This window comes from Carcharodon carcharias, chromosome 21 (genome assembly GCF_017639515.1).
Source record: "Carcharodon carcharias isolate sCarCar2 chromosome 21, sCarCar2.pri, whole genome shotgun sequence".
NCBI lineage: Eukaryota > Metazoa > Chordata > Chondrichthyes > Lamniformes > Lamnidae > Carcharodon > Carcharodon carcharias.
In genome coordinates this window covers 11,856,276-11,874,592 of record NC_054487.1, presented here as the reverse complement: position 1 = coordinate 11,874,592, position 18,317 = coordinate 11,856,276, and the positions used below count along the sequence as shown (strand labels likewise).

At 46.1% G+C, this 18,317-nt stretch overlaps 1 protein-coding gene across 2 annotated transcripts in view; it reads left to right on the top strand.

Annotated features, from left to right (window-relative positions):
• The first annotated feature begins 15,497 nt into the window (after positions 1 to 15,497).
• The window catches only part of pnpla8 (patatin-like phospholipase domain containing 8), a 66,433-nt gene continuing 63,613 nt past the window's right edge, over positions 15,498 to 18,317 (top strand). For both annotated transcript variants that reach the window (XM_041215988.1, XM_041215987.1), the window contains exon 1: positions 15,498 to 16,423. In XM_041215988.1, the coding sequence (XP_041071922.1) occupies positions 15,599 to 16,423 (825 nt within the window). In that variant the 5' untranslated portion in view covers positions 15,498 to 15,598. The remainder of the gene's footprint in view (positions 16,424 to 18,317) is intronic.

Here is an 18,317-nt window from a genome sequence, read left to right as displayed (position 1 = left end):
ACTTTACAGCCTTTTGGACGCAACATTAAGTTCAACATTTTCAGACCATGAACTCTGTCCTGAATTTTGATTTGTTTTTTTCTCTTCTGAAAAGTGCCGGTTTGAATCTTGTTTTTCATGGGCAGGATTTTCTTTTTGGGCCAATTAAGGCCCGCCAGCGTGAAACCCAACTCTGCACAGGCCGGGAACGGCTGAGCGGGGGCCGGGGCCTGTCGGCCACTGGGTCCAATGCCAACCCAGAAACACTGCAATGGAGGACGCTCCCTGAGCCGACACTATGGACCTGAGTGCAGCTGGGTAGGGTAGTAGGGTAGGCGGGGTGGGGGGGGTTGGGGGGTCAGGTCAGGTAGGCACTCGGTCCTCCGCTTCTCTGATGATTGCCTTGCCATCCTCCTGGAGGAGTTGGCTGCCAGGCGGGACACCCTTGTCCCCGGGGATGGGAGGAGGAGTCACAGCACCTCACCAAGAGGGCACAGGAGGAGGTGGCAGTGCTGGTCAGCAGCTGTAACGTGGTGCGGCACTCCTGGGTGCAGTGCCGGAAAGCGCTTCAGTGACCTGCTGTGCTCAGGAAGGGCGAATACTATGTTGGCACGCGTTAGCGTGCAGATGTGTTAAGGTCTGGCTGTCTCCCTGTCGACCTCAGGGGTGCTAGAGTCTGAGTGCCAACTGTCAATCACACTGGTGCTGGCCAAGGGGGTGAGCCCTGGCTGCTTGAACTGAGTAACTTGCAGCCCAAGGGCCATGACTTGGATGTGCTCTGTGAGGTGTTCCTCAGCTGGGGTTGGCCAGGCTGCAATGGTGCTGAATGTAAGAGTAGACTAATCAATGCTCCTCTGTTGTTCCAGGAGAAAATGGCCCACAACAACATAGAAAGGCGGACCAGCGGAGGCTCCAATAGCCTCCTACTCCACTCGAGGTACGAACAAGATGCCCTAGAGTCTGAGAGCCAGCACGCCCCACATGCAACTGGGTGTGGAGAGGTGGGGGTGCCAGATGATGATAAGAGCGCAGTGCACTGAGGTGAGAATTTTGGCTTGTGCAACCATTCTAGCGTCATCTCTTCATTGATGGGAGCCTTGAACCTGGAGTCCCCATTGATCATTGGAAGATGAGGGCACCATAATGCCCACATCCGTTATCTCACCAGGGTGCCTGGCATGCACAGTAACAGTGTGATGACTTTAACTAAGGACATGTCCTTCTTCTCCCTTTTAGGTTCACCAGCAAGGGTTCATTCTCTGGACCCCAAAGGGACACCCTTGACACCGGAGGACCACTGGATGTCATTTGCACCTGCATCACACCTGCTGTTTGAAACAGGCACGAGTGCAGATACCAGCACCTCGATGGCCAATAGAGCAGTGGCTAGTATCTTGGTGCACATTGGTGAGGGCACTTTAAAATCGCTTGAGGTGCAGGCAGAGGCAGAGAGTGCCCAGGGCACTGGCAGTCAGAGGATTGCTGCGGACCAGGACAATGCTTAGTCAAAGGCTGATGATGAGCCTCTGGAGTCATCCATTAGGTGGCAGATGCTGGATGTCCAGCGAGATGTGCGGGAGGATCTGACAGAGAACCATGAGCGTGTGTGTGCCATGGTCTCCATGATGGAGGAGTTCATGCCAAGTGTGAGCACTGTCATGGCCGAGTGCACTGCCTCCTCCATTGAGAGGGTGACGCCTCTCGAGAAAAGGCAGCTTCAGTGATGGAGTGAGGGGTTCCTGGGGACCTGCAAGCCCTCACACAGGCAGTGACCTCAGGTGGTCAGTGTCAGTCTGGGAGATGGATGAGGGACCCAGTATCCCAGCTAGGTGCCCGTCCATCAATGGTGCGCAAGAAGGTCCAGAGCAACCTCAAGTTGGCATATGAGCTGCTTGGCATCTCTGGGGGCTCCTCTCAGGGCGCTCTGGATGATGGCAGCAGCTCCTACGCCCCTCCACCAGTGACCGTGGCATCTGATGAGGCTGTGATGACTGGGGAGATGCCAGTCATGGCACTGGCTGCTCCCTCCCAGGCGGGGCCAGCACAGGCTCCACTGGCCAGAGGACAACCACCAAGATCATCAATGCCAACAAGACAGCAGGGTCAGCAGGCTGCCTCCAATACTGGTGCCAGCAAGGGGGGGAGCACCTAGTTGTAGCACTCACAAATGTAAGTTAAAGGCACCATGAGCACAAGAAGGACAGGTCATGGGTGATTTTATGTTCATTTTTGTTTATCATATGTATACTGGTCTGATGTTGAATGCCAGAAATGTATCTGTTAAGATTATTGAACTGTCAGAATGACATAAGTTGTGTATTTGTCATCATGGCCTGAGCATGCTTCACCTTTTTATTTCATTGGTGCAGGGAACGCCAGTATGTAATGGACGGAGGTAGCTCTGAACTTTATTGCACAGGCACTGAGTGTTCTTTGGGTTCAAATGAAAGGGTCCTTTCTGGGATGGAGGCGGCAGCCCTGGCATTTGAAGCTAATCTTTGGTAGCCTAGCTGGATCAAGGCATCCCTGTTATCCATGCCTCCCTGCAGCTTACTGAGGTTTGGCTCCATGCCCTCTGCATTCTCCTCACTGTGTTCCCCTTCAGACTCACTATTGGACTCATCATTTGTGGCCCCTGAAGCTGCCTCAAGATGCTCTTCCTCCAGTAGGTCCTCTTTGCCAGTGCCAGATTGTGGAGAGTGCACGATCAGTGACACCCGACCTGGCAGGAATTGTAGTGCACCCCCTGAGGAGCCCAGGCATCTTGAGAAGACATATGGTCCTCTCCACCACTGCCCTTGTGGAGGCATGACTCGTAACACTTTTCTGCCTGTGTTCTTGGGCGGCCGATGGCATCATGAGCCACCTCTTCAACGGATTGCCCTTGCCTCCCCGCAGCCGTCCATCCAGTCAGCTTGGAACACTGAAGAGCCTCAGCACCTGGGAGTATCTCAGAACGTAAGCGTAATGGGAGCTGCCTGGGTACCTTGCACTGACTTGCAGAACCTGCATCCTGTGGTCACACACTATCTGCACGTTCATGCAGTGGAATCCCTTCCTGTTGATGAAGGCACCCGGCTGACCCGCTGGCGCCTTGATGGCCACATGTGTGCAGTCGAATGCAACCTGGACGCAGGGGAACCCAGCAATCACTGCAAAGCCTCTGGCTTGCTCAGCCTGGCTGGCCTCGTCCATATGGTAAATAATAAAGGTTAGGACACACCTGAACAGAGCTTCTGTCACCAGCTTAATGCAACTGTGGACAGCTGATTGGGAGACTCCACACAAATCCCCCACTGAACCCTGGAAAGAACCAGAACCATAGAAGTTGAGGGCCACTGTGACCTTCAGAGCCACTGGCATGGGGTGTCCACCCACACAGTCAGAGCTGATCTCAGGCCTGATCATCTGACAAATGGAGATCATGGTCTCCCTTGAGAGGCGGAGCCTCCTTCGGCCTTGCACCTCTGACATATTGAGGTAGCTGCATTGCTGCCTATAAATCCTGGCAGCAGGACAGTCTTCTGCGGCCCCTTCTACCTTGGACTCCCTGTTGTCCCCTGTGCTTGCATCACTCCTCTCACAGATCCCTCGCCCGGAAGCTGCATAGGGGCATGTGGTCTCCTCTCCCTTCTGCCTCTCTCTTCCTCCTCAGAGGAGGTGCCTTCAGCAGAGACCACAATCCCCATTACCAGGGTGGGGGAAGGCTATCTGATACCTGGAAGGGTCCACGTGGTCTGAATCCTCCAGGGGCCTGGCAGACAGCAACGAGCCCTGAAATGAGGCCTGGAAATGCTAAGAATGAAGCTCCAAACAGAGATGAAGCTGCCAAGTACCAATAAGCAACCAGCTGCAAACCATCTCCAAAACTCCTCACTACTCACACTGGCAATGCTGCTGACCCTTTTCATCCTGCCTCTGGATGAGGTTTGTGAAAATGTTGGCAGGCCGCCTGCCCATTTTTCCCATGCAACAAGCAGAAAATTGCACGGGAAAGGAAAAATCACAGTCAATTGGCTTGTTAAGGGTCTTAAGTGGCCGCTTAATTAATGGTGGGCATGGCTCCAGCACCCACCTGCCAAGCGAAATATCGTGCAAGTGCACAATGACATCAGGACACTTGCCCGATGCCATCGCGCACTATTTTACTCCCGATCGGGTCAGGCACACACCCGCCTGTGGGACAAAAGATTCTGGCCCATATTTTTGCTTTCAGACAGAGATGTTCTTTATTCTCACACTTACACATGCTCTGGACAAATGCTTTATCTCTTTACTACAACCATTACCATTCCCTTTGCCTTTTGCTTCATTACATCTCAGTTATTTAATCTCTCCTGCCTCAATCCTATCCCAGTGGGGCAGCCCAGCAAAGTGTTCTATTCTAGAAGATGCCAAGCTTCTATAGTGCGGTCTACTGACTTCAAGTTTTTAGATGGTAGGGTGGAGAAGCCATTTGTGACAGAATACTCAGCCTCTGCATTTTCATGTAGCCAGCCTGAGTGTTGGGCTGCTCTAGTTATGTTTCTAGTCAATGGTGATCTGCAAGATGTTGATGTGACTTGGCAGCAGTATTATTGAATGTCAGGAGGAGATGGCTAGGCCTTCTCTTGTTTCAGGTCATCATTATCTGACATTTATGTCAGGTCATGCCTGCATGTGATCCAAATCTAACTGTGTGGTGATATAGGCTGGTTCATTAGAAGATGAGATGCCAATGATGCTGAACACTGTAGAAAAGTCAGCAAACAGCCCCATTCCTGACTTTATGATGAAGGGAAGATCATTGAAGAAGCAGCTTATGATGCTAGTGCCAAGGATCTGCTGCAGCAATGTCCTCAGGCTGTGATGATTGCAGGTACTATATATTTGATGAATTGCTAACCCAGGTTCCTGTCTGTTATTCAGGTGGATGTTAAAGATTCCATTGTTTGATTCAAAGAAGAGCAGGACATTCTGGACAATACTCCTCTATTAAACAATATCACCAAGAAAAAGGATTAACTAGGCATTCCTTCATTGCTGTCTGTGGGATAATGTTGTTGCAGAATGGTTGCTGTGTTTGCCTATGTGATAACAATTACTGCACTCTAAAAGTGCTTTAAGATTATTTCATGTGAGGGATCATGTTCAAGCATTTTTTTTCTTGTTAAGATGGGCCTCTAAAGTATATATTTGGTAAATAATTTGTGTTCTCAGCTCCTTGCTGTGTGGCTGTGAAACATGGATAAATTACAGCTATCAAGAAAAAAAACTTTAACAATTTTCATCTTGCTGTCTGCATCACATTGTGGTTACATCCTGAAAGGACAATATCACGAAAGCAGCAGTCCTCTGAAAGACAGAGCTCCCAATTTTGTTAGCAGGCATCAAACAGCGGTGACTCTGCAGGATGGAAGACGTTCACATACCCAAGGACTTTTTGCAAGGTGAGATAGCCAGAGATAGGTGACCAGTAGGATAGGATGCCCAAAGCTCAAATTCAAAGATGCTTGTAAGTGAGATATGAAGGCCCTAGACATCGATTATTGCACCTGGGAGTTACTAGTTGATGACAGAGGAAAATGGCAATACCCCCTGTGAGTTGGCATGCACCACCACGATGACCAGTGGCTACAGAGGCTAGCACATTGCATATGTTTATAGTTTTACAATGTACTTTCTGATACTTCCAATAATTTACTGAAACTCACTAATTCCTAAATTCTCTGTCCAAAGGCAGGTCCAAGCTACAGTGACATGACCTCCACCACAGGTAGGGCAAGGAGGCAGGTCCTGAATCTGCCCCAGCCAGAAGGGGGATCAAACTCATGCTGTGGGCACCAATCTGATCCACACCAGCCACCAGTCAACTGAGTCAACCTGCCCTCCAAAGAGCAACCTACACTTTTACATGCATTTTGTAGCCTGGAGCTATGGATAGTGATGGTAGAGACTCCAATTTCTTTCCATAACATGGCTGACCAGGAATCTCTCCCACTCTTTCCACCTGCCATAGACATGTTGGAAGGTTTCACAAGGTGATACTCAACCTGTTTGGCCACATTGTGAACACAGCTTCCTTGGCCATCAAGTCCTGGAGTGGGACTTGAATCCAGAGTGTCTGGCTCAAAGGGGCATGATCCACTGCACCACAAGACCTCCTTGAATTCCTAAACCACCAGGGAGTAACTAAAATCTGTTGAAGTGCTGGACTGAACTTCTTATGCTAATTTCATTGAAATTTCCTTGAGTCATCTAAACTATTCAGTCATCACCAAAATTGAAAATCCCAACAAAATGTACAAGCATCCAGCAAAATTTCACTTATCCAAATAGCTTAATCTCTGCAAAGTCTTTTGTTGCCATTTAACTGAAAGTTAATATATTCAGTAATCTTGTTAGCAAAGATCTATCAAGGACTTTCACAGCTCTTTAATATATTGCTATATACATTGTGTGTAGAATATCCCTCCAGTGGCAGGGAATATGAACTTTCATGTTTTGTCCACTGTCTCCAGAGGCAAAGAATGTTTGGAGTCCAATATGACTCTTCTTTGAAACTCAGGATGAAGGGTCATAATGAACTCTGCAATTAACTGTTTTTCTCTCTACAGATGTTGCTGAGCTTTTCCAGCCCTTTCTAATTTTATCCCAAGCTGAAAAGCTGGGATTATTTCCCAATTGTTGACAAGCCTGTGATTTTACCTTTCCCCCACCAATAAAGTTGGAAAACAAGAGGGCGTCTTTTTTATCTGACTTTCCATGAGTGTTTTTAACTGACATCCACCCACTTTTACCTCCAGTCAGCACTGGGAAGTGTCCCTACACCACTGACCGCCAGTAACCCTTGTGATTACGTCATAGACAGCCGCAGGGCGGGGTCAGCCTGACAACCCGTTCTCTGATTGGAGGAGGCCGGTGGTGGCCTGCCGGACTCAGCCAATGGGAGGCTGCGATAGGTGGTGGGGGGGGGGGGTGTTGGTGATTGACAGGCCCAGGCCCAGTCCCTGGAGTGTCCCTCAGTGTCCGTGCGAGGGAGGAGGCGGGGTGAGCGGCTACTTTCTCGGATGGTCGTCTGTCGGTGGCCGGACAGCTGCTACAGGCCGTCTCCGTCCGGGGCGGTCAGGATGTCCGATGCGGCTCGCGGGGCGGGTAAGCCTTTCACCTTCGGCCTTCTCAGTGGGTTAGGCCCGGCCCGGCCCGGGCTGTCAGTGGGGGCCAGAGTTGGGCCTCTAGCGGACCCTCACCCTGTCAGTGCCTCTAACCCCCCCGCCACCCCCCCTGTCAGTGCCTCTAACTCCAGCCAAACCCCCTGTCAGGGGGGGCTCTGCTGGCCAGAGTTGGGCCTCTAGAGGACCCTCACCCTGTCAGTGCCTCTAACTCCAGCCAAACCCCCTGTCAGGGGGGGCTCTGCTGGCCAGAGTTGGGCCTCTAGAGGACCCTCACCCTGTCAGTGCCTCTAACTCCAGCCAAACCCCCTGTCAGGGGGGGCTCTGCTGGCCAGAGTTGGGCCTCTAGAGGACCCTCACCCTGTCAGTGCCTCTAACCCCCCCGCCACCCCCCCTGTCAGTGCCTCTAACTCCAGCCAAACCCCCTGTCAGGGGGGGCTCTGCTGGCCAGAGTTGGGCCTCTAGAGGACCCTCACCCTGTCAGTGCCTCTAACTCCAGCCAAACCCCCTGTCAGGGGGGGCTCTGCTGGCCAGAGTTGGGCCTCTAGAGGACCCTCACCCTGTCAGTGCCTCTAACTCCAGCCAAACCCCCTGTCAGGGGGGGCTCTGCTGGCCAGAGTTGGGCCTCTAGAGGACCCTCACCCTGTCAGTGCCTCTAACCCCCCTGCCACCCCCCCTGTCAGTGCCTCTAACCCCAGCCAAACCCCACCCCCCCCCAGTCAGTGGGGGCTCTGCTGGCCAGAGTTGGGCCTATGGAGGACCCTCACCCTGTCAGTGCCTCTTACCCCAGCCAAACCCCCCACCCCCTGTCAGTGGGGGCTCTGCTGGCCAGAGTTGGGCCTCTGGAGGACCCTCACCCTGTCAATGCCTCCAACCCCAGCCAAACCCCCCCTCCCCTCCCTGTCAGTGGGGCTTCAGAGTTGGACCTCTAGAGGACCCTCACCCTGTCAGTGCCTCTAAACCCAGCCAAACCCCCACCCCCCCCAACTCCTGTATGTCCCGCATCTTTTTTTGCTTTGCTCCAGACCATATCTGGAGTACTGTTGTGCTGTACTGAGCTCCTTATTTAAGGAAGGATGTAAATGCCTTGGAAGCAGTTGAGAGAAGGTTTTACTAGATTAATACCTGGATTGGGCAGGTTGCCTTACGAGGAAAGGTTGGGCAGGTTAGGCTTGTATCCACTGGAGTGTAAAAGAATAAGAGGTGATTGAAACATATAAGACCCTGAAGTGGGGGGGGGGGGTCTTGACAGGGAACTAGGGGTCACAGTTTAAAAATTAGGGATCGCCCATTTAAGACCGATGAGAATTTTTTACTCTCTGTGTCCTTGGAACTGTACCTCAAAAGGTGATGGGAGCAGAGCCTTTGAATATTTTTAAGGCAAATCTAGATAAATCCTTGATAAACAAGGGGGTAAAACGTTACCAAGGGTAGGTGGGAATGTGGGGTTGAGGTTACAATCAGATCAGCCTATCTTATTGAATGGCAGAGCAGACTTGATGGCCTAGTGGTCTCCTCCAGCTCCTAATTCATATGTACTGTGTACAGTTTTGGTACCCTTATTTAAGAAAGGATATAAATGTGTTATAAGCTGTTCAGAGAAGTTCACTCGACTGATACCTGGGATAGAGTGGGTGGGATGTGGCGGGGATGGGGTGGGTGAGGGGGGTGGTTATCTCCTGAGGAAGGGTTGGACAGGCGGGACCTGTAACCATTGGAGTTCAGAAGATTGAGAGGTGATCTTATTGAAACATTTAAGTTCCTGAGGGGACTTGACAGTGTGGATACTGAATGGGTGTTCCCCTTGTGGGAGAGTCTAGAACTAGGGGACATAGTTTAAAGGTAAGGGATCTGCCATTTGTGAAGAAATTTTTTCTGAGGGTCGTGAGCCTTTGGAATTCTCTTCCTCGGAGTGTGGTGGAGGCAAGGTGATTGAATATTTTTAAGGCAGAGGTACTTAAAAGGCAGATTGACTCCCTTGTCAATCAAGAATCTAAGATTATCAGGGCTAGGCAGAATGTGGAGTTGAGGCCACAATCAGATCAGCCATGATCTTATTGCATGGCGCAACAGGCATGAGAAGCCAAATGGTCTACTTCTCCTAATTCATAGGTATGTATAAAAATTTGTGTACAAGAATTGGGCAGATATGAAGCCCCCCACCCCACCAACCTCTCAACATACAACTGGGATTGCTCATTCTTCACCCAAATCTGGTTGGCTGGACCAGTCTTTTTCTGGACTAGTTAAGACAAAGCCTTATCCAACCTCTGACTGTTCAGCAAAAGCTTCCTGCTCTTCAAGGACCATCCCCGAGAGCAAAGATAATCTCCTGGCTTCATCACTATCTGCCATCTCCTTCAAACCCAATCCTCCGCCCTGGCACCCAAAACAAGTGAGAGATGCATGTGGACTCATTTGTTAAGGCTGAGGCAATCTATTCAGTGTCCTCTGTTGTGTCTCCTCCTTCCAGCTGCCCATCAAGCCAGACCCTTGCAAATTACAACCCCAGCTCCAATCTTCATTTCCAAAGCATTGAGAGCTTCTGCACACTCCTTATTCAATTCTCTCCAATTGGATTTTTGCCTCCACCACAGGCTGTAAATGGCTTTGATTAAATTTACAAGTTCTGCTTCTTCGGAACTGGTTAGAACTTCGTGTATTGAACTCAAAATGTTTCTGTTTCTGTCTGCACTGAAGCTTCCAGACTGAGTTTTTCCAGCACTTTTTGTTTTTATATCAATTTTCCAGCCTCAGCAGTATTTTGCTTTTATTTTATTTCCCTGTGACTGTGATGCATTTTTCCTCTTTGTCATTGTCAATCTGTCTGTAGTCTTTGCAACAGTTTACCATAGAAGTCTGGCTTCACCTGTCTTCTCTACATGCAGGCCTCCAGTAAGGATTGCTGGGTAGTAGCACAAGTGGGTTTCCTACTTGATTTCCCTCGCCCCACCAATCCCTGTTTGATTTGAGGTGTTCTAAGATTGATTCTTGTGTCCTACCTGCCACATTTGTCTTGTTAGTATAGTTCAGCTAACTTATTGAATACATTTTGTAAGGATTTAGGGGAAGTATATTTTGCTTTCTATAAGGTTTTGAAGTTACTTATATTTTCAGGATCATGTTTCAGAGGTGTGTTATAAGTATTTCTAATAACATTGGGAAGCGAGTTAACTGAGAATAATTACAGCCTTCCATGTAAATGTACTGGCATGTACGATATGTTTCACTTTTTGTTTGCATGTAACTTTATTGTTGATGTGCGGAGGATGAATCAGAAGCCCTGTGTTTTATTGTTATACCCTGTTATTATCAGAGGTGGCTTCTTACTGAAGAGTACTGTATTTGTGGCAAGAGCTGAAGATGATGGCATTGGTCTTCCCCATGTTTAACTAGAGAAACTTATTTAAGATGAGATGTCTAAAATCAGAGAGGCCTTGGGTATTAAGTGAGGTGCTGGTGGTGTGGAGTTGACTGACATCAGAAGATGTGGAAGCTAATGTTGTGTCTGCAGATGATGTATCGGTGGAGTTGAGTCAGAAGTAAATGATAACTCCTTGAATGATTCACAAGGTGAGATAGGGGATGTGCTTTGAGTACAACCTGATAAGGGAATTCAATGAAATCAGCCATATTGTGAATTTGTGAGTAACATGCCGTAAAGCTTTTCAATTTACTTGACTGATACTGTAGAATAAGCAAGCATTTGCTGTTCTGAAAATTTTCTTGCATATTTAGAAAGCAGTTGATTCCCTCCTGTGAATGTCAGAATTGTTTCTATTTAAGATGACTTCCAGTTTCAATTACATTGATGATCTCAGTAGTTTTAAGATTAATCTCCTGAAATGTCAGCATTTTGGTTGGCCTTTATAAACCAACTGAGCTTTGTTCTTGTAGTTCACTGGTTACAGTTTTATGATAGCATACCTTGTCAAGTACCAACATAAGATGAAACATAGGTTTAAATTACTCATACACTAGCCACTAGGCGATCAATAGAAGTATTATCTGGTGTGGTACTGAGCCATCCAGCACAAGGTCATGGGTTTCTTTTTATTCTTTCTTGGGATGTGGGTGTTGCTGGCTAGGCCAGCATTTATTGGCTATCCCTGATTGCCCTTGAGAAGGTGGTGATGAGCTGCATTCTTAAACCGCTGCAGTCCATGGAGGGAATTCCAGGATTCTGACCCAGCGACAGTGAATGAACAGTGATATGAGTTCCAAGTTGGGATGCTGTGCGACTTGGAGGGGAACTTGCAGATGGTAGTGTTCAAATGTATCTGCTGCCTTTGTCCTTCTAGGTAGTAGAGGTCTGGGTTTGGAAGGTGCTGTCTAAGGAGCCTTGGTGAGTTCTTGCAGTGCATCTTGTAGATGGTGTACACTGTTGCCACTGTGCATCGGTGGTGGAGGGAATGAATGTTTGTGGACAGGGTGCCAATCAAGTGGGCTGCTTTGTCCTGGTTATTGTCAAGCATCTTGAGTGTTGTTAGAGCTGCACCCATTCAGGCAAGTGGACAGTATTCCATCACACTCCTGACTTGTGCCTTGTAGATGGTGGACAGACTTTGAGGAGTCAGGAGGTGAGTTATTTGCCACAGGATTCCTAGCCTCTGACCTGCTCTTGTAGCCACAGTATTTATATGGCTAGCCCAGCTCGGTTTCTCGTCTGATAATGGTAACCCCAAGGATGTTGATAGAGGGGGATTCAGCAATGGTAATGTCCTTGAATGTCAAGGAGAGATGGTTGGATTCTCTCTTGCTGTAGGTGTTCATTGCCTGGCACTTGTGTGGCACAAATGTAATTTGCCACTTATCAGCCTAAGCCTGAATATTGTCCAGCTCTTGCTGCATGTGGGTACAGACTGCTTCAATATCTGAGGAGATGCAAATGTTGCTGAACATTGTGAAAACATCAGCGAACATCCCCACTTCTGACCTTATGGTGGGAAGGTCATTGATGAAGCAGCTGAAGATGGTTGGGCCTAGGAGACTACCCTGAGGAACTCCTGCAGCGATGTCCAAGGACTGAAATGATTGACCCCCAACAACCACAACCATCTTTCTTTGTACTAGGGATGATGGCAACGAACCGAGCGTTTTCCCCTGGTTCCCATTGACTCCAGTTTTACTAGGGTGCATTGATGCCACACTTGGTCAAATGTAGCCTTGATGTCAAAGACAGTCACTCTCTTCTCATCTCTTGAGTTTAACAATTTGTCCATGTTTGGACTAAGGCTGAAATGAAGTCAGGGGCTAAGTAGCCCTCGCAGAACCCAAACTGAGTGTCAGTGAGCAGGCCATTGCTGAGTAAGTGCTGCTTGATTGCACTGTCGACGACACCTTCTATCACTTTGATATCGAGAATAGAGTGATGGGGTGGCAGTTGGCCAGATTGGATTTGGCTTGCTTTATGTGGACTGGACATACTGGATAGATGCCAGTGTTGTAGCTGTACAGCTTGGCTGTTGGCATGGCTAGTCCTGGAGCACAAGTCTTGAGTACTATTGCTGGAATATTATCAGTGCCCATAGCCTTTACAGTGTCTAGTGTCTATAGCCGTTTCTTGATATCACATAGAGTGAACCGAATTGGCTGAAAACTGGCATCTGTGATGCTGGGGACCTCAGAAGGTGGCCAAGATGGATCATCCATTTGGCACTTCCGGCTGAAGATTGTTGCAAATACTTTGGCTTTCTCTTTTGCACTGACGTGCTGGGCTCCCCCATCATTGAGGATGGGGATATTTATGAAGCCTCCTCCTCCTGGTTGAGTTAGTGGTTAGCGCTTACTTGAATCAGGTAGCAGTTGAAGCACAATTAACCTCAACTCGAAGTGGTGGAGAGGTTAGCCCGGGTTTCTATGCCTGATTGCTCTCTTAGGGCACCTTGCGATGGTGTATGGTATCAGGCTTGCTTGTGACGTCCGTTGTGGTTGGGTGATTCAATATGTCTAATCACTCATGAAGGGGTGGGTCATTGTATGGCAGTACTTTGAGGGTGACATGTTCATGGGACCATAGCCAAGCAGCAGTCAAAAGGGGGAAAATTGGAACTGGAGGGTGGAGGAGGTGGAAAGGAAAAGCTTTTAACACTCGTCCTAACAATTTATTATTTTGTAGGCATAACTGCAGACATGTTCCCTCCAGAATTCACATTTATCATTCAAAGTCACTGTGCTAATTCCCTTATTTGAAGACTGTAAAATTAGTGCCTAATACCTGAGCTAAACATGATGGAAATGGTCAGTCCATATCTGAAAGACAAACATTGGTTTACATTGGGGTCTGTCATCTTTAGGAGTCCCAAATTGTACTGTTCATTGACCTGCTCTGTATTACCAGCATTTTCTGTTCTCATATTTGGATTTCTATCGTTTGCAGATTTTCTTCTGTACCATGCTTCTGTTGTTATCATTCCATTTAGCAACAGGAATATGGAGAGCAAAACTCATGATCTCAGTGCAGATGGGAAAAGGCCTCAGACTGGTATCACTAGGTTTATTTAGTTCATTAGTAGCGATATGCTTAAACCATTATGGTGCTCTTATTTTGTCACCAAGCTTCTCTCGCGATTATCCAGATCAGTGAAAAGATTTTTAGCATTTGTCTCACTCCAATTGTGTCTTTCATCAGAGAGTAGACTACTCAAATTGCTATCCCTTGACAAACTAAGCAGTCTTGAGTTACAAAATTTATACTTGTGCTGCTGGATGGTATTCGGAGTTCGAGTGGAGGTATGGATAGAAATCTTGTACATCCACCATATGTTGAAAATCTTACTGGCAGCGTTGATTATTTACATAACAAAAACAGAATTACCTGGAAAAACTCAGCAGGTCTGGCAGCATCGGCAGAGAAGAAAAGAGTTGACGTTTCGAGTCCTCATGACTCGAAACATCAACTCTTTTCTTCTCCGCTGATGCTGCCAGACCTGCTGAGTTTTTCCAGGTAATTCTGTTTTTGTTTTGGATTTCCAACATCCTCAGTTTTTTGTTTTTTGTTTTGATTATTTACATTCTGGATTCTCTGCTATGGTACAAGATGCAGGTTGCACCTTGAATATGGAAATCAGCCTTAGGATGTTTTTCTGTATTAATTTTGCAAGTTGCTGCTGTTAATTCATAACATAAAAGGAATATAATTTCAGCTGAGTTCTTTTAGAGTAGCTGGAACTTTAAAACAAAGTATTCTGGCTCTCAACCAGTGAAAAATCTGGCTCATAACCAAAAAACCTTTAGTGCATGCAAAAACTCAGTGCAGTAGAAAAAGCGACTGGTGGGGATGGGCACTAAAAAAATATCTCAATTTACCATCATCAGATAGCTGGTACACATCAACAGTAGTTTAACTCTAGTTTCTTCAGTGACCAATCATCAACTAATGTTTTGTCTCATGAATTGTTACATTGGATTACAGTACGTTCTTCCACAAGAAAATGTTGTCACCAGTCCTCCGTCTGTAAGATATAAGTGGCTTTTGTAACTAAACCATGTCTTGAGTTTGGAGGACATTCACATTCACATGCTGAGAGAGCAAGCGAAGGCCATTAACTAATTTCAGTCAGACATACCAGCAAGTAGGGAAATCTCTGTTTTGTTACTGTGATTTTGGTGAAGCAGAATATTGAGTGCATAGTTCTCAGACTGTGTGAATGAGATCACACAGTAAAGTTACAGATATTATCTTTCCTATCTTGAGTTCTGTTTAGAGAAAATACTTTGAGTTTTAGATATATGGCACAAAGTTCAGGTATTTCTAGATACAACCATGGCCACTAGTGGTGAGACCATTTTGAGTGTCTTTACAACATGAAAATTTATTGACCTGTGTGATTTTTTTTTTCTTCTTCTCTTCATATTGGTATCTAAGCTGGTATATTAATAACAATGAAATATAAACTCGCACGTTGCTTTCAGGTTATGCTGTTACAGGGAATATAATAATTCATGTGATTCTTTCAACGATTTAAATTTGCCCCAATAACAAAGAGAATTCGTACTTTGCTAAAGCTATTCTGTTGATGTCAGTCCAGACTTTCAAAAAAATTCACGGTGATCTTTGTTTTATTTTTCAGAAACCGAGAGGGAGACCAGGTGACGTACAAAGCAACGGATCATTGTGGAGTGTGTGAAGCACTGCAGCCTCCCAGTTATGTCTGAGTTCGAGTCTTGAAAGCTACCTGTATATTACAAACAGTGCAAAACCTTTCAGCTAAGTTGTCATCCCAGAGGACTATGCACTTAAGAATTATCACACAGATAGATCATTTCACTCATTCGAGACCACTATCGAAACAGGGAACCGTCCAGTAATAAAGCCCATGCTACCCTCATGCACATTCACTGAAAATGGACCCAAAGAGGAGTAGCACTTACTTGCTAACTTGAAAAAGCACAAATTTCTTTTGTATACCAGCATTGTGCAGCAGAGTACTTCCCCTCCAAAGGGATCAACACCCCTGAGGCATCGCATGTCGCGCATCAAGAGCACTTTAGACTCTGTGTCGAAAGCTGTCAGTAACACACACACTGAGCTCATTGGAAAACTTGTACGATTGAAGCCCAGCCTAAATATTTCAGCGAAAGTTTCAGAAACTCAGATAGAGATGCCATGTGAAAGCTCAAGGAAAGGAACCGCCTCTAAGCCTGATAAAATTCAGGATGGTTCAGATCTGAACCAACTAATAGAGAATACCGTCCACTCGGTTTCCACCACGCCTGTTGGCTTAGAACCTAAAGATAAAGCTAAGGAACCATCCAGTAATAATAATGCAATTGATAAAGAGAGTCTTTTTCATATTAGCTACGTCACTACAAATTTTGGAGAAACATATAACTTTGTGGCAAACCATATCAACAGTTATTTTGGGAATGTAGGGCAAATGGATATCGAGAAGCATGATAAATTACCTTTGTGTGACCCAGAGGTTGGAACAGATCCTACCTGGACAGCACCTTTGAACTCAAAAGTTAATGGAATAGATGAGCAAAAAATTGATGATTTAAAAACTTGCAGTTCTCAGACTGCTGCACCCGGAGAATCTTCTCCAACTCCATCTACAAAAAAGAGTTTTGCTAACTTACTTTCATACCCAACAAACAGTGTCCAAGCGTTTGTTGATACCTGCTTTGGCAGTTTTGTTCCCAAGTTACGTATTGAAATGAAAGAGAATGTTGAAGCCAAGAATAAAAAGCAGAAGGGTGTAAGCGCAGGTAAAGATGTCGAGCAAACCAATGAGAAAGAAACCAAGTCAATGGATGATAAAGCCAAGCATCTGAATCTTCAGCGAGAAAAGGTAATGCTGGGAAGTTGCTTCAATTCATCCAAGCAAAATGATCTATTTTCTCTTGGAAAAATTGATGATGCAGAGTAAAGGTTGTCCTTATTGTCATCTGGCCTGTCTATAATTTTGGTTTCCAGTTTTCTTGGTAAACTTTTTAATGTTTATAATTTTTAACTTGAATTCTTAATTCATTCACTCACTAACATTACTTAAATTGCTTTTTCATGATTTATGAGGTAGAGTATAAAGACACCATCACTTGATGACATATTAACATTTTTGGTCAATCAAGTGCCTGAAGCATTAGACAGACACACACACTCTTAAAGGAAAGAGAGTAGCTAAAGTGAATGTTGGTCCCTTGGAGGATGAGACTGGGGAGTTAATGATGGGGAACGCAGAAATGGCAGAGACGCTTAATCAATATTTTGCCTCAGATTTCACGGTGGAGGACACTAGTACCACCTCAATAGTAACAGGTAATGCAGAGGGTATAGAGAAGGAGGAACTTAGAACAATCACCATCACTAGAGAAAAAGTACTGAACAAACTATTGGGATTAAAGGGTAACAAGTCCCCTGGACCTGATGGCCTACACCCCAGGGTATTAAAGGAAGTGGCAGCAGAGACAGTGGATGCATTGGCTATAAATTCCAAAACTGCCTGGATTCTGGAAAGGTTCCAGTGGATTGGAAAATGCTAATATAGCGGCCTTATTCAAAAAGGGGGGAAGGCAGAAAGTAGGAAACTATTGAACCAGGTAGATTAATGTCTGTCATTGGGAAATTGTTGGAATCCATTATTAAGGAAGTAATAATGGGGCATTTGGAAAGTCAAAAGGCAATCCATCAGAGTCGGCTTGGTTTTATGAAGAGTAAATCATGTTTGACTAATTTGCTAAATCTCTTTGAAGATGTGACAAGCAAAGTGGATAATGGGGATCCTGTAGATGTAGTATATCTGGACTTCCAGAAGGCCTTTGATAAGGTGCTGCACAAAAAATTAATACACAAGATAAGATCACATGGAGTTAGGGGTAGTATACTAACTTGGATAGCGGATTGGCTAATCAACAGAAAGCAGAGAGTCAGGATAAATGGGTCTTTTTCTGGATGGCAAGCTGTAACAAGTGGGGTGCCACAGGATTCGGTCCTTGGGCCCCAACTATTTACAATCTATATTAATGACTTGGATTCATGGATAGAAGGTACTATAGCTAAGTTTGCAGATGACACCAAAATAGGTGGGTAAGTAAGTTGCAATGAAGAAATAAACTTACAAATGGATATGGACAGGTTAGATGAATGGGCCAAAATTTGGCAAATGGAGTTTAATGTGGATAAGTGTGAGGTTATCCATTTTGATCAGAAGGATAAAAAGGTGACTTATTATTTAAATGGAGAAAAACTTCAGAATGCTTCAGTGTAGGGGGATCTGGGTGTCCTCATGCATGAATCGCTGAAAGCTAGGTACAGCAAGTAACAAGAAAGGCACATGGAATTTTGGCATTTATTGCTAAAGGAATAGAGTATAAAAATAGGGAAGTGTTGTTGCAACTGTACAAGGCATTGGTGAGACCGCACCTGGAATACTGTGCACAGTTTTGGTCCCCTTGAGGAAGGATGTAATTGCATTGGAGGCGGTTCACTAGATTAATTCCAGAGATGCAGGGCTTGTCTCATGAGAAGAGATTGAGCAGTTTAGGTCTATACTCGCTAGAGTTTAGAAGGATGAGGGGAGATCTAATTGAGGTGTATAAGATGCTAAAGGGGATAGACAAAGTTTACGCAGGGTGGATGTTTCCCATGTGGGGCATTCTAGAACGAGAAGCCATAGTTTTAGGCTAAGGGGTAGTAGATATAAATCAGAGACAAGGAGGAATTACTTTTCTCAAAGGGACGTGAAT